This window comes from Mustelus asterias, chromosome 26, assembly GCF_964213995.1.
Source record: "Mustelus asterias chromosome 26, sMusAst1.hap1.1, whole genome shotgun sequence".
Classification (NCBI taxonomy): Eukaryota; Metazoa; Chordata; class Chondrichthyes; order Carcharhiniformes; family Triakidae; genus Mustelus; species Mustelus asterias.
Genome location: NC_135826.1, coordinates 45,668,477 through 45,683,285, shown reverse-complemented (window position 1 = coordinate 45,683,285; position 14,809 = coordinate 45,668,477). Strand labels below are relative to the sequence as shown.

The 14,809-nt window shown below is 53.5% G+C and overlaps 1 protein-coding gene across 1 annotated transcript in view; it reads left to right on the top strand.

Moving 5' to 3' along the window:
• Positions 1–7,427: 7,427 nt before the first annotated feature.
• Positions 7,428–14,809, top strand: part of cers1 (ceramide synthase 1) — a 60,482-nt gene continuing 53,100 nt past the window's right edge. Inside the window, exon 1 of the mRNA XM_078198658.1 lies at positions 7,428–7,667. Coding sequence (XP_078054784.1) covers positions 7,428–7,667 — 240 coding nt within the window. The remainder of the gene's footprint in view (positions 7,668–14,809) is intronic.

Sequence of the window (14,809 nt, the reverse complement as noted above, 5' to 3'; positions counted from 1 at the left end):
TCTTATAGAATTCCTACAGTGCAGAAGGAGACCATTCAGCCTGACTGTACCAACACTCTAGGGCATCTTACTCGAGCTCTCTCCTCCCCCAACCTATTCCTGTAACTCCACACATTTTCACTAGCTAATTCCCCTAATCTACACATTTTGGGACATTGGCCATGCTAAATTGCCTCTTAATCTACCTAACCTGTGCATCTTTGGACTGTGGGAGGAAACCAGAGCACCTGGAGAAAATCCACGCAGACACGGGGAGAATGTGCAAACTCCACAGAGTGACCCGAGGCTGGAATTGAACCTGGTGTTGAGGCAGCAGTGCTAACCACTGTGCCACTGGGCTGCCTGTAATTTTGATTTTTATTAGGCCTTCTCTTAGCCTTCTCTACTCTAAGAGCAACTAAATCGGCTTCTACAATCTCTCCAGTTAGCAGTGATGTACTTTTTAAAAATTCTTCCTGCCAAAATGGACAATTCCACATTTTCCTGCATTATATTCCAGTTACCAGATCTTTGCCCACTCACTCACCCTATCTATGTCCCTTTAGTAGCCTCCTCGTGTCCTCTTCCCAACTTATTGCTATTAGTAACAAACCTCAAATTGCTGCCTTCCTTCTGTTTTATTCATTGTGTAGTTCACAGAATCCCTACAGTATAGAAGGAGGCCATTCGGCCCATCAAATCTGCACTGACCACCATCCCACCCTGGCCATATTCCCGTAACCCCACATATTTGCCCTACTAATCTTCCTGACAGTAGGGTAAATTTAGCGTAGCCAATCAACATAACCCACACATCTTTTGGACTGTGGGAGGAAATCAGAGCACCTGGAGAAAACCCACGCAGACACGGGGGTGGGGGGGGAGGGGAGAGAGAGAGAGAGACGTGCAAATTCCACACAGACACTGACCCGAGGCCGGAATCGAACACAGGTCCTTGGCGCTGTGAGGCAGCAGTGCTAACCACCGTGCCACTTGTCTTCAGGCTTTTTCAAGCCAATCTTGATATCACTGAATGCTATTTTGACTTAATTATTTTTTACTCATCTTAACATTGGTGTTCAACGTGAGCTCACTTTTTAAATGTTGTACGCATGTTTGTAATTGTGCCTGTTCCTTCTCCGTCTAATTACACATTCTAATGAGGAAAACCTTTAACATCAGATGTTGGTATGTCCATCTCTAACAGCTTTATGGGAGTCCCGTCACCACACAGATGGCGGCTAGCTCACCACCACCTTCTCGAAGACAATTAGGGATCTGTAATAAATGCTGACCTTCCTGGTGATAACCTCATCCCATGACTGAATTATGAATAAATCTGTGTTGGTTGAGGGGTAAATATTGCCCAGGTCACTAGTTGACCTCCCCTCTTCATCAATGGGGTCTCCTGTGTGTCCAGCCATCTCATCAAAAGCCAGCACCTCTGACAATGCAGCACTCTTGAGTGACAACACTGAGGTAGCAGCCTAGATCTGGGTGGCACAGTGGTTAGCACTGCTGCCTCATGGCACCAGGGGCCTGGGTTCAATTCCAGCCTTGAGTGACTGTCGGTGTGGAGTTTACATATTCTCCTCATGTCTGCGTGGGTTTCCTCCCACAGTCCAAAGACGTGTAGGTTAGATTGATTGGCCATGCTAAATGTGTGGGGTTACAGGGATAGGGTGAGGGAGAGGGCTGGGGTAAGATACTCTGTTAGAGTGTTGATGCACACTAGAATGGCCTCTTCTGCACTGTCGGGATTCTATGATTAGATCTGTAATGGAGTTTGAATCTCTAATCTTCTCCCTTAGAGTTGAATAACGAAGCAACTGGACCAAGCTGATAAGCTTATCATAGAAATAGGAGGGCAAATTAGCTCAGTGAAAGCTGCGAGTGATTCTGGACAATTCCTAATGGATCTTCAGAAACCCACATCACTGCACCACCCATCAATCTAACTGAATGGTTAGTGTGGAAAATGACACTAACGAGTTTTGTTTTAATAGAAGATGCTTAAATTAAGAATAGTCATATAAAGAAGGGTGACCACTCCCCTACAAACTTATCATGTTCACATGTCACCAAGTCCTGCTCATAGCAGAAGGAAGATACGCAGTGAGGCCACCAGGATGCAATCCATGTGATCTGTAAAGTCACCAACCGATCCCTACACTAGGGGTTGCAATTGAATTACAATTGCAATCTAATTTACTGAATCATAACATGAAGCAAGATTGCACCTCATTTTTATTATTCAACCAAGGCTTTTTTACAGTGCAATTTCTGCAATTCACAGAATTACATTGAAACTATAGCACAGACCATCAGGCCCAATGTTTATGTTCCACGCAGCTTTCCTTCCCCATTTCATCTCAGCCAAACTCCACATCCTTCTATTAGAAACATAGAAAAACTACAGCACAAAACTGGCCCTTTGGCCCCCCAAGTTGTGCCGAACATATCCCTACCTTTTAGGCCTACCTATAACCCTCTATCCTATTAAGTCCCATGTACTCATCCAGGAGTCTCTTAAAAGACCCGATTGAGTTTGCCTCCACCACCACTGACGGCAGCCGATTCCACTCGCCCACCACCCTCTGTGTGAAAAACTTCCCCCTATCATTTCCCCTGTACCTACCCCCCAGCACCTTAAACCTGTGTCCTCTCGTAGCAGCCACAGTGAGGTGCTGAGGTGACCGTCCTTAATGGAGATGCGTGTGTCCAAGAATGCAACCGATTCCGGAGAGTAGTCCATGGTGAGTCTGATGGTGGGATGGAACTTGTTGATGTCATCATATAGTTGTTTCAGTGATTGTTCACCATGACTCCAAAGGAAGAAAATATCATCGATGTATCTAGTGTATAGCATCGGTTGAAGGTCCTGTGCGGTGAAGAAGTCTTGTTCGAACATGTGCATGAAGATGTTGGCATATTGAGGTGCGAATGTGGTCCCCATGGCTGTTCCGTGTGTCTGGATGAAGAACTAGTTGTTGAAGGTGAAGACATTGTGGTCCAGGATGAAGCGAATGAGTTGTAAAATTGCATCTGGAAACTGGCAGTTGTTGGCGCTGAGCACTGAGGCCGTTGCAGCAATGCCATCATCGTGGGGGATGCTGGTGTAGAGTGCCAAGACATCCATTGTGACGAGGAGTGCTCCTGGTTCAACTGCTCCATGTGCGCCGAGTTTCTGTAGGAAGTCTGTAGTGTCGCGACAAAAGCTGGGGGTTCTTTGTACAATGGGTTTCAAGATGCCCTCGACATAGCCGGAGAGGTTCTCGCACAGGGTTCCATTGCCTGAAACGATGGGACGGCCGGGTGTGTTTGCCTTGTGTATTTTTGGGAGGCAGTAGAGATCTCCAACGCGTGGAGTCCGTGGGATGAGAGCACGGAGGGTGTTTTGAAGGTCCGGATCAGAGGTTTTGATCAGAGTGTTGAGTTGACGGGTGTGTTCTTTGGTCGGATCTGTGGGTAACTGTCTGTAGTGTTCCTCGTTGTTCAGTTGTCGGTACACTTCTTTGCAGTAATCCGTTCTGTTCAGTATGACGATGGCCCCTCCTTTGTCTGCTGGTTTGATGACAATGTTGCGGTTGGTCTTGAGAGCGTGGATGGCGTTGCGTTGTGCTTGGGTGATGTTCGGGGCTGTCTTGTGAGTGCGGCTGATGAATTTGGTGTTGACGCACCTCCTGATGGCTTGGGCATACATGTCAAGTTGAGGGCAGCGGCCTTCCGGAGGAGTCCAATTCGACTCTTTCCTCTTCAGTTGCACTGCAGATCTCTCTGTCTGCTGTTCCGGTTCATTGGCTGTCTCATTGTGTTCACTTGGGGTTTGTGGAAGAACTCCCGCAGCCTCATTCACCTGATGAATTCCTCTGTGTCCGCTGCGAGACTGATGGGGTCTATTTTGGTAGTGGGACAAAAGTTGAGCCCTCGGCTGAGAACTTCGATTTCATCTGGCTGAGCATCTGATGAGCAATCACTGAAACAACTATATGATGACATCAACAAGTTCCACCCCACCATCAGACTCACCATGGACTACTCTCCGGAATCAGTTGCATTCTTGGACACACGCATCTCCATCAAGGACGGTCACCTCAGCACCTCACTGTACCGCAAGCCCACGGATAACCTCATGATGCTCCACTTCTCCAGCTTCCACCCGAAACACGTTAAAGAAGCCATCCCCTACGGACAAGCTCTCCGAATACACAGGATCTTGGCGGATGAGGAGGATCGCAACAGACACCTCCAGACGCTGAAAGATGCCCTCATAAGAACAGGATATGGCGCTCGACTCATCGATCAACAATTCCGACGCGCCACAGCGAAAAACCGCACCGACCTCCTCAGAAGACAAACACGGGACACGGTGGACAGAGTACCCTTCGTCGTCCAGTACTTCCCCGGAGCGGAGAAGCTACGGCATCTCCTCCGGAGCCTTCAACATGTCATTGATGAAGACGAACATCTCGCCAAGGCCATCCCCACACCCCCACTTCTTGCCTTCAAACAACCACGCAACCTCAAACAGACGATTGTCCACAGCAAACTACCCAGCCTTCAGGAGAACAGTGACCACGACACCACACAACCCTGCCACAGCAACCTCTGCAAGACGTGCCGGATCATCGACACGGATGCCATCATCTCACGTGAGAACACCATCCACCAGGTACACGGTACATACTCTTGCAACTCGGCCAACATTGTCTACCTGATACGCTGCAGGAAAGGATGTCCCGAGGCATGGTACATTGGGGAAACCATGCAGACGCTACGACAACGGATGAACGAACACCGCTCGACAATCACCAGGCAAGACTGTTCTCTTCCTGTGGGGGAGCACTTCAGCAGTCACGGGCATTCAGCCTTGGATCTTCAGGTAAGCGTTCTCCAAGGCGGCCTTCACGACAGCGCAGAGTCGCTGAGCAGAAACTGATAGCCAAGTTCCGCACACATGAGGACGGCCTAAACTGGGATGTTGGATTTATGTCACATTATCATTAACCCCCACAGCTTGCCACCTGGGCTTGCAGAATCTCACTAGCTGTTCTGTCTGGAGACAATACACATCTCTTTAACCCGTGTTTAATGCTCCCTCCACCCACATTGTCTGTATCTTTAAGACCTGGCTGGTTGTAGGGATTCGCATTCTAATCAGTATTCTGCAACTTGATTTTGTGTCTGTTTGCACTGTTTGAGAGCACATTTCCACTCCATCTGACGAAGGAGCAGCGCTCCGAAAGCTTATGGTATTTGCTACCAAATAAACCTGTTGGACCTTAACCTGGTGTTGTAAGACTTCTTACTGTGTTCACCCCAGTCCAACGCCGGCATCTCCACATCATGACTTACAAGTAGCACCATGCAATCTTCTGCACGCAGCCGAGAAGGCAGGTGTAGCTTCAGTTTAATATCTCATCCCAAAACAGCACCTTGAACAGTGCAGGGTTCCCTCAGCACTGCCCTGGAGTGTCAGCTTCCATCTGTTGTGCTCGAGCCCGAGAATGGGGCAGTTTATGCTTTGCTGATCATCCCCACTTCCCCTGACTTCAGGCCCAGGATAAGGCAGCAAGCTGACAGAATAAGACTTGACATTGGAGACAGAAGACAGGCCCTCTGCCTCTGGGGGAACGGGAAGAACAGTGTAAAGCCCCCCCCCCAGGGGAGGGAGTGGGGAACAGTGTGCAGGCCCCCCCAGGGGAGGGAGTGGGGAACAGTGTGCAGGCCCCCCCAGGGAAGGGGGGAAAGTGTGCAGGTTCCCCAGGGGAGGTGGGGGGGTTGTGGAGACAGGGTGCAGGCCCCCCAGGGGAGGGAGAGGAACAATGTGCAGGCTCCCCAGGAGAGGGGGATGGAAGGAATAGTGTCCAGGCTCCCCAGGGGAGGGGGATGAACAGTGTCCAGGCTCTCCAGGGGAGGGGGAGGGAACAGTGTCCAGGCTCCCCCAGGGAGGGGGATGAACAGTGTCCAGGCTCCCCAGGGGAGGGAACAGTGTCCAGGCTCCCCAGGGGAGGGGGATGAACAGTGTCCAGGCTCTCCAGGGGAGGGGGAGGGAACAGTGTCCAGGCTCCCCAGGGGAGAGAACAGTGTCCAGGCTCTCCAGAGGAGGGGGATGAACAGTGTCCAGGCTCCCCGGGGGATGAACAGTGTCCAGGCTCCCCAGGGGAGGGGGATGAACAGTGTCCAGGCTCCCCGGGGGAGAGAACAGTGTCCAGGCTCCCCAGGGGAGGGGGATGAACAGTGTCCAGGCTCCCCAGGGGAGGGAACAGTGTCCAGGCTCCCCAGGGGAGGGGGATGAACAGTGTCCAGGCTCCCCGGGGGGGGGGGGGGGGGGGATGAACAGTGTCCAGGCTCCCCGGGGGAGAGAACAGTGTCCAGGCTCCCCAGGGGAGGGGGATGAACAGTGTCCAGGCTCCCCAGGGGAGGGGGATGAACAGTGTCCAGGCTCCCCAGGGGAGGGGGAAGAACAGTGTCCAAGCTCCCCAGGGGAGGGGGAGGGAACAGTGTCCAGGCTCCCCAGGGGAGGGGGATGAACAGTGTCTAGGCTCCTCAGGCGCCTTCCCTGTTATTTAAAACAAAGAGTGCTGGAAAAGCTCAGCAGGTCTGGCAGCGTCTGTGGAGGCAGAAACAGGGTTAATGTTTCAAATCCATTGTGACTCTTCCTCAGAATCTGTGTCACTTGTCACAGCTTTTCCTTTCAGTGTGTGTGAGATGGAGGAGGGGGTGGTGTGAGGGGATTGGTGAAGGATATTTCAGGGTTGTAAAGTGAACGGGTGGGTCACATGGCTTTGCCAGATCTTGAGTGTCGCTGCGTCTCTTTCCATTGCAGTGGGCGGGTCTTGGTGCCATTTGAACGTGAGCAGATTGTAAAGGAGGATTCATTCTGGCTTTCTGGAGGGGTGGGGGGGGAAAGAAACGTGATCAGCCTGTCAAAACCTGGGTCTTCCGAGGCGCTGCAGCAGCAGCCGGCAGGAGCTGGAGGGGGATTTTCAGCGCAGGATTCCTCCTGCTGAAATTGACCCAGGAAAGTGAGCAGAGAGGAGCGAGAATCCCAGCAACTTCTGAACGGAAATCTTCTGCTCCAGCCTGAAGAGCAAGGCGATTATGCTAATTATTCCTGAATAATTCATGAAGCGGGGATTTCTCAGCCGTTGCTGGATTTTATTTTGTGTGTTGAGACTTGGAATGGGCTTTGTATCAAGATGCGGACTTGATACATGAAACAGCAGGGAGCAATAAAACTGCAACATTCCCGGGAGATACTTTGTATCCAGTAATAAATAATCAACACTGTTTAAAAGCTGGGAGATCAGATACATTGTTTCCTTTTCAACACAAGGGAAGGTGTCCCCCATCCCTCTCTCCTGGCTCCTGTCTTGTGCAGTGGGGTGCTTGCCTCGATTCATTCCCTGGATTGCTATTTTATCCACCGGGGGAATTGGCGTTAAATGGAGGCTGTGGCTGGGAAGCAGGTTGTCAGGATGATGCCTGGATATGGCGAGGTGCTGCTCAAAAGCTTTTCTTGCCTCAACACAGCGATCGCGGAGTGTAAGGACTGCGGCTTTGAGCTCTCCAAACGGACCCTGCTGGAAAATGCCTCCCTCACCGCCACCGAGGGGCTTTTGTTCCTGATCTGTGCTGTGGGCTGGACCCTCCTGCGGAAGGTCGCTTCGCGCTACCTTTTCCAGGTCTGTGAGTGAGTGTTTGCGTCCCTTTTAATATATTTGGTGTACATTGTGTGTGTGTGTCCTCTGATCCGAGGGAAAGCGGGACTGACCATATATCCAGACAGACTGACCATTGCAACTCTCACATCGCTACTTCCTTCTGACATGCCTATTCTCTCAAATCTCAGCTTTTTAAATCTGTCTTATACAGTATCTATATCTATTACAACTCTTTGTCTCATCTCTCCTCACACCTCTAATCTATATATAGATAACTTGTTATATACACATAGAGCCTATTCAATCTATCTATATATGATTTTTAAGCAGCTAGATTTTGAATTAATATATTTGTGGATAATTGTGTAAAATATAACCTGTAATGTAACAAACTTGGATTATATTTGACTAGTGTTGGTGCCCTATTATGTACAATGGAATGGGTTGAAGATTTTGGGCAGATTTCATTGTGTTTGGGATAAAATGGGCCTCTTGGTTTTGAGATTCGCTCATCGCCGTGTTTGTAAACCTCTCGAGCATCTCATTCTTCCCCCTGTAGCTCCTCCATGTGTTAAAATGGGTTTGTCTCTCCCTGGTGTTGGGGACTCTATCTGCTAATGTCTTTGTCAAAATTACTGATGGGAGTTTTGGTAGGTAGGCGGGCGGTTGTCTGCAGAAATTCCTGTCATATAATCTTGTCCAGCTGAGGAATCTTTACCCAGAAACTGTCTGACCTCCTTCAAACTTCAGAAGACAAGCCATTGCAGACAATGCCAGACTTTGTATCCACAATGGGCTCTGTTACTATGCAGCAGTGAGCAGGGTAGTAAGGCAGCGACCAATGTATGCTTGTAAAAATAACAGCGAGGTGGATTGGAAATATTCACAAACTGAGCTTTGCTCTTGTATGGCTTATGATGCCATCTGAACCTCTTGATCTACACAGTGTGTTGAAACATCCTTGAGTAGGCCACACACTTGTGCAGAGACTCTTGTTCCATTTGAAATTATGGCAGCTATTCTGTCCAGCAACCATCCATAGACAGCAGTAAGGCGAAAGAGCAGTTTTTTGTGGGTGATGTTGGTTGAGGGAAGAATGTTGGCCAGGACACTGGGAGAGCTTCCAGCTCTGCTTCAGTTAGTAGCCATGACCTCTTTAATATCCACCTGAAGCCACACAATCGGCAGGTCATGGAACAAATGCTGCAACTCGCCAATACTCCCTTGACAGCAGTTCCCATGTGACCTCTGCCACCTCGAGGGCCAAGTGCAGTGGGGACATGGAGAACTTGCAGGTGCAGGTGTTTCCTCCGAGTCCCGCACCATCCTGACTTGGCACTGCATTGCTGTTCAGTGGCACAGAGGTTCGCACTGCTGCCTCACAAGTGGCAGGGACTCAAGTTCGATTCCCGGCTTGGGTCACTGAGATACTGGTCACGTTATCGGAATCTGCACATTCTCCCCGTGTCTGCATGGGTTTCCTCCGGGTGCTCCAGTCCCACAGTCCAAAGATGTGCGGGTTAGGTTGATTGGCCAGGCTAAATTGCCCATTAATATCAGGGAAGTTAGCAGGGTAAATGTATGTGGTTACAGGTCAAGGGTCTGGGTGGGATTGTGGTTGTTGCAGGCTCAATGGGCCAAATGGCTGCCTCCTGCATTGTAGGGATTCTATGATTCTTCACTGCCACTGGGTCAAAATCCTAGAACTCCCTCCCTAACAGCACTGTGGTTGTCCATCTGCCATGTGGACTGCAGCGGGTATACAAAGACAGCTCACCAAATTTTCATGGGCAGTTAGGGATGGGCAATAAATACTGGCCTTGTGAGTGACACTTGTATCCCATTGATGTGTTGGAAAAAAATAGGATGTGGGTTCATTTACTCTCAGCTAAGGATGGCCCCTCCAACAACAAGTAACCACTTTGTTTTGCTGCCCATTTTCTCTGCTCTTGGCCGGTACACTGACTCTCAGTGGGCGGGTTGTAGCAGCAGTCATCCAGCATCGCGCTCAATTAACTCCTTCATGGCCCCATGTTCAATTTTTGGAGCACAACCCAAAACCAAACTTTGTTTCCAGCTCATTCCATAAATGGGCAATTTGCAGCCAGTGGTCCAAGACTTGGAAACTTATCACAGATAATCAACTAGATCATCTGCCCATTCTCTAAAGACTGTTTGTGGGATCTTGCTGTGTACAAACTGACTGCTGCATTTTCCCATATTACAACAATGACTACACTTCGATAATTTGGTTCATTCAAGAGCTTAAGGCAGTGTATAAATGCTTCCTCGCTCTCTCTTGTTTCATTCATTTTTCCTTCTCATCCCCTTTCCCTTTTTCCCCACTTTCTATTGCTCTCTCTTTGTCTGGCGCTCTGTCGCGCGCTCTCTCTGTCTGGCGCTCTGTCGCGCGCTCTCTCTGTCTGGCGCTCTGTCGCGCGCTCTCTCTGTCTGGCGCTCTGTCGCGCGCTCTCTCTGTCTGGCGCTCTGTCGCGCGCTCTCTCTGTCTGGCGCTCTGTCGCGCGCTCTCTCTGTCTGGCGCTCTGTCGCGCGCTCTCTCTGTCTGGCGCTCTGTCGCGCGCTCTCTCTGTCTGGCGCTCTGTCGCGCGCTCTCTCTGTCTGGCGCTCTGTCGCGCGCTCTCTCTGTCTGGCGCTCTGTCGCGCGCTCTCTCTGTCTGGCGCTCTGTCGCGCGCTCTCTCTGTCTGGCGCTCTGTCGCACGCTCTGTCTGGCGCTCGTTCTCTCTGTCTGGCGCTCGTTCTCTCTGTCTGGCGCTCGTTCTCTCTGTCTGGCGCTCGCGCTCTCTCTGTCTGGCGCTCGCGCTCTCTCTGTCTGGCGCTCGCGCTCTCTCTGTCTGGCGCTCGCGCTCTCTCTGTCTGGCGCTCGCGCTCTCTCTGTCTGGCGCTCGCGCTCTGTCTGTCTGGCGCTCGCGCTCTGTCTGTCTGGCGCTCGCGCTCTCTCTGTCTGGCGCTCGCGCTCTCTCTGTCTGGCGCTCGCGCTCTCTCTGTCTGGCGCTCGCGCTCTCTCTGTCTGGCGCTCGCGCTCTCTCTGTCTGGCGCTCGCGCTCTCTCTGTCTGGCGCTCGCGCTCTGTCTGTCTGGCGCACGCGCTCTGTCTGTCTGGCGCTCGCGCTCTGTCTGTCTGGCGCTCGCGCTCTGTCTGTCTGGCGCTCGCGCTCTGTCTGTCTGGCGCTCGCGCTCTGTCTGTCTGGCGCTCGCGCTCTGTCTGTCTGGCGCTCGCGCTCTGTCTGTCTGGCGCTCGCGCTCTGTCTGTCTGGCGCTCGCGCTCTGTCTGTCTGGCGCTCGCGCTCTGTCTGTCTGGCGCTCGCGCTCTGTCTGTCTGGCGCTCGCGCTCTGTCTGTCTGGCGCTCGCGCTCTGTCTGTCTGGCGCTCGCGCTCTGTCTGTCTGGCGCTCGCGCTCTGTCTGTCTGGCGCTCGCGCTCTGTCTGTCTGGCGCTCGCGCTCTGTCTGTCTGGCGCTCGCGCTCTGTCTGTCTGGCGCTCGCGCTCTGTCTGTCTGGCGCTCGCGCTCTGTCTGTCTGGCGCTCGCGCTCTGTCTGTCTGGCGCTCGCGCTCTGTCTGTCTGGCGCTCGCGCTCTGTCTGTCTGGCGCTCGCGCTCTGTCTGTCTGGCGCTCGCGCTCTGTCTGTCTGGCGCTCGCGCTCTGTCTGTCTGGCGCTCGCGCTCTGTCTGTCTGGCGCTCGCGCTCTGTCTGTCTGGCGCTCGCGCTCTGTCTGTCTGGCGCTCGCGCTCTGTCTGTCTGGCGCTCGCGCTCTGTCTGTCTGGCGCTCGCGCTCTGTCTGTCTGGCGCTCGCGCTCTGTCTGTCTGGCGCTCGCGCTCTGTCTGTCTGGCGCTCGCGCTCTGTCTGTCTGGCGCTCGCGCTCTGTCTGTCTGGCGCTCGCGCTCTGTCTGTCTGGCGCTCGCGCTCTGTCTGTCTGGCGCTCGCGCTCTGTCTGTCTGGCGCTCGCGCTCTGTCTGTCTGGCGCTCGCGCTCTGTCTGTCTGGCGCTCGCGCTCTGTCTGTCTGGCGCTCGCGCTCTGTCTGTCTGGCGCTCGCGCTCTGTCTGTCTGGCGCTCGCGCTCTGTCTGTCTGGCGCTCGCGCTCTGTCTGTCTGGCGCTCGCGCTCTGTCTGTCTGGCGCTCGCGCTCTCTCTGTCTGGCGCTCGCGCTCTCTCTGTCTGGCGCTCGCGCTCTCTCTGTCTGGCGCTCGCGCTCTCTCTGTCTGGCGCTCGCGCTCTCTCTGTCTGGCGCTCGCGCTCTCTCTGTCTGGCGCTCGCGCTCTGTCTGTCTGGCGCTCGCGCTCTGTCTGTCTGGCGCTCGCGCTCTCTCTGTCTGGCGCTCGCGCTCTCTCTGTCTGGCGCTCGCGCTCTCTCTGTCTGGCGCTCGCGCTCTCTCTGTCTGGCGCTCGCGCTCTCTCTGTCTGGCGCTCGCGCTCTCTCTGTCTGGCGCTCGCGCTCTCTCTGTCTGGCGCTCGCGCTCTCTCTGTCTGGCGCTCTGTCGCGCGCTCTCTCTGTCTGGCGCTCTGTCGCGCGCTCTCTCTGTCTGGCGCTCTGTCACGCTCTGTCTGACACTCTGGCGCTCGTTCTCTCTGTCTGGCGCTCGTTCTCTCTCTGGCGCTCGCGCTCTCTCTGTCTGGCGCTCGCGCTCTCTCTGTCTGGCGCTCTGTCGCGCGCTCTCTCTGTCTGGCGCTCTGTCGCGCGCTCTCTCTGTCTGGCGCCCTGTCGCGCGCTCTCTCTGTCTGGCGCCCTGTCGCGCGCTCTCTCTGTCTGGCGCCCTGTCGCGCGCTCTCTCTGTCTGGCGCCCTGTCGCGCGCTCTCTCTGTCTGGCGCCCTGTCGCGCGCTCTCTCTGTCTGGCGCCCTGTCGCGCGCTCTCTCTGTCTGGCGCCCTGTCGCGCGCTCTCTCTGTCTGGCGCCCTGTCGCGCGCTCTCTCTGTCTGGCGCCCTGTCGCGCGCTCTCTCTGTCTGGCGCCCTGTCGCGCGCTCTCTCTGTCTGGCGCCCTGTCGCGCGCTCTCTCTGTCTGGCGCCCTGTCGCGCGCTCTCTCTGTCTGGCGCCCTGTCGCGCGCTCTCTCTGTCTGGCGCCCTGTCGCGCGCTCTCTCTGTCTGGCGCCCTGTCGCGCGCTCTCTCTGTCTGGCGCCCTGTCGCGCGCTCTCTCTGTCTGGCGCCCTGTCGCGCGCTCTCTCTGTCTGGCGCCCTGTCGCGCGCTCTCTCTGTCTGGCGCCCTGTCGCGCGCTCTCTCTGTCTGGCGCCCTGTCGCGCGCTCTCTCTGTCTGGCGCCCTGTCGCGCGCTCTCTCTGTCTCTGGCGCGCTCTGTCTCTGGCGCGCTCTGTCTCTGTCTCTCTCGCTGCCTGGCGCTCTCTCTCTGCCTGGCGCTCTCTCTCTGCCTGGCGCTCTCTCTCTGCCTGGCGCTCTCTCTCTCTGCCTGGCGCTCTCTCTCTCTGCCTGGCGCTCTCTCTCTCTGCCTGGCGCTCTCTCTCTCTGCCTGGCGCTCTCTCTCTCTGCCTGGCGCTCTCTCTCTCTGCCTGGCGCTCTCTCTCTCTGCCTGGCGCTCTCTCTCTCTGCCTGGCGCTCTCTCTCTCTGCCTGGCGCTCTCTCTCTCTGCCTGGCGCTCTCTCTCTCTGCCTGGCGCTCTCTCTCTCTGCCTGGCGCTCTCTCTCTCTGCCTGGCGCTCTCTCTCTCTGCCTGGCGCTCTCTCGCTGCCTGGCGCTCTCTCGCTGCCTGGCGCTCTCTCTCTGCCTGGCGCTCTGCCGCCCTCTCTGTCGCTCACTCAGAGTCCAAAATCCACAAGTTTGTCAGTCGCCACTGTGAGCTTGCCCCATCCCTCCCTCTGAAACAAGGCTTGGCACTCTTCACAAAAGATTTACAAGTGCAGCATCAAAAATATGACATGAAAACTGTGCTAAATCTGAACTACTCCAGGATACGTCACTCCCATGGAGAGCCACAGAAGCTGCTTTCTGCCTGTAGAATGGCACTGTGCACTGTGTTGGTGTTGCAGAAGAATCAGAATATTCATGGGGACAAAGAAGGTTAAGAGGAGATCAGAAAGAAACTGTGTCCTAAATTCTAAGAGGTTTTGATCACCGAGCTACTTCCACTGGCTGGTGAATCATTCTTTGCAGTGTACAACAACATGTATTTATATAGAGCCTTTAATATAATCAAACACCCCAAGATGGTTCGGGGGGGCATTATAAAACAGGCAGTCGCAGAAGGAGATATGAAAGCAGCTGACCAGAGACTTGTCCAAAGAGAGGTGTCTTAAAGAATGAAAATGAGATTTTAAAAAAGATGGAGAGGTTTAGGGAGGGGATTCCTGAGTTTAGGGTTTAAACAGCTGATGGTAAAGTGGGATGATTAAGATCAAGGATGTTCAAGAGGCCAGAATGAGAGAAATGCTGGAGCTTGCTGTAGGGTGTTGGATACCGTTTAGTATGTTTTAATGAAAGCTTTGTAGTTTTAAGTAGGTTAACTGTATGTATTCATTAACTATGTGCATGTACACAGTAAGGGGAGTAAGCTTGTGCACATGACCTGAACCCTAGGTGCAGGCCATGCATTCTCTTACATCATTGTGTGGCTGGGACTGTACTCGGTTCCACGCTAACCCTACATGTGCCAGACCCTTCCCCTACAGGTTTGAAATTGGGATTGCAGAGATAAGAAGGTGTGAGGCCACGGAGGGATTTAAAAGCAGGGCTGAGAATTCTCAAACCCAGATCTTGCTTGACTGGGAGCCTATGTAGCTCCACAAGCACATTGGGAATACGGGAACAGGACTTGATACAAGTTAGGATGTGGGTGGCAGACCTTTGGATGATCTTTAAGTTATGGAGTGGTGAATTTGGAAGGCTGGCCAGCCGTGTGTTAGAATAGTCCAGTCTGGAGGCGACGTAGGCTTAGATGATGGTTTCAGCTGGAGATGAGCTGAGGCAGGAAAGGTAACAGAGGTGGAAACAGGCAGGGGTTTGTGACTGAAAGCTCATCTTGGGGCTAAATATGACACCAATGTATCAAGTTATCTTGAACAACCTTGGGCAGTGGTTGGGGAGAAGGATGGAATTAGGGGGAGGCAATGGCCTCGTGGTATCATCGCTAGATTATAAATCCAGCAACTCAGCTAATGTTCTGGGGACCCGGGTTCGAATCCCGTCATGGCAGATGGTGG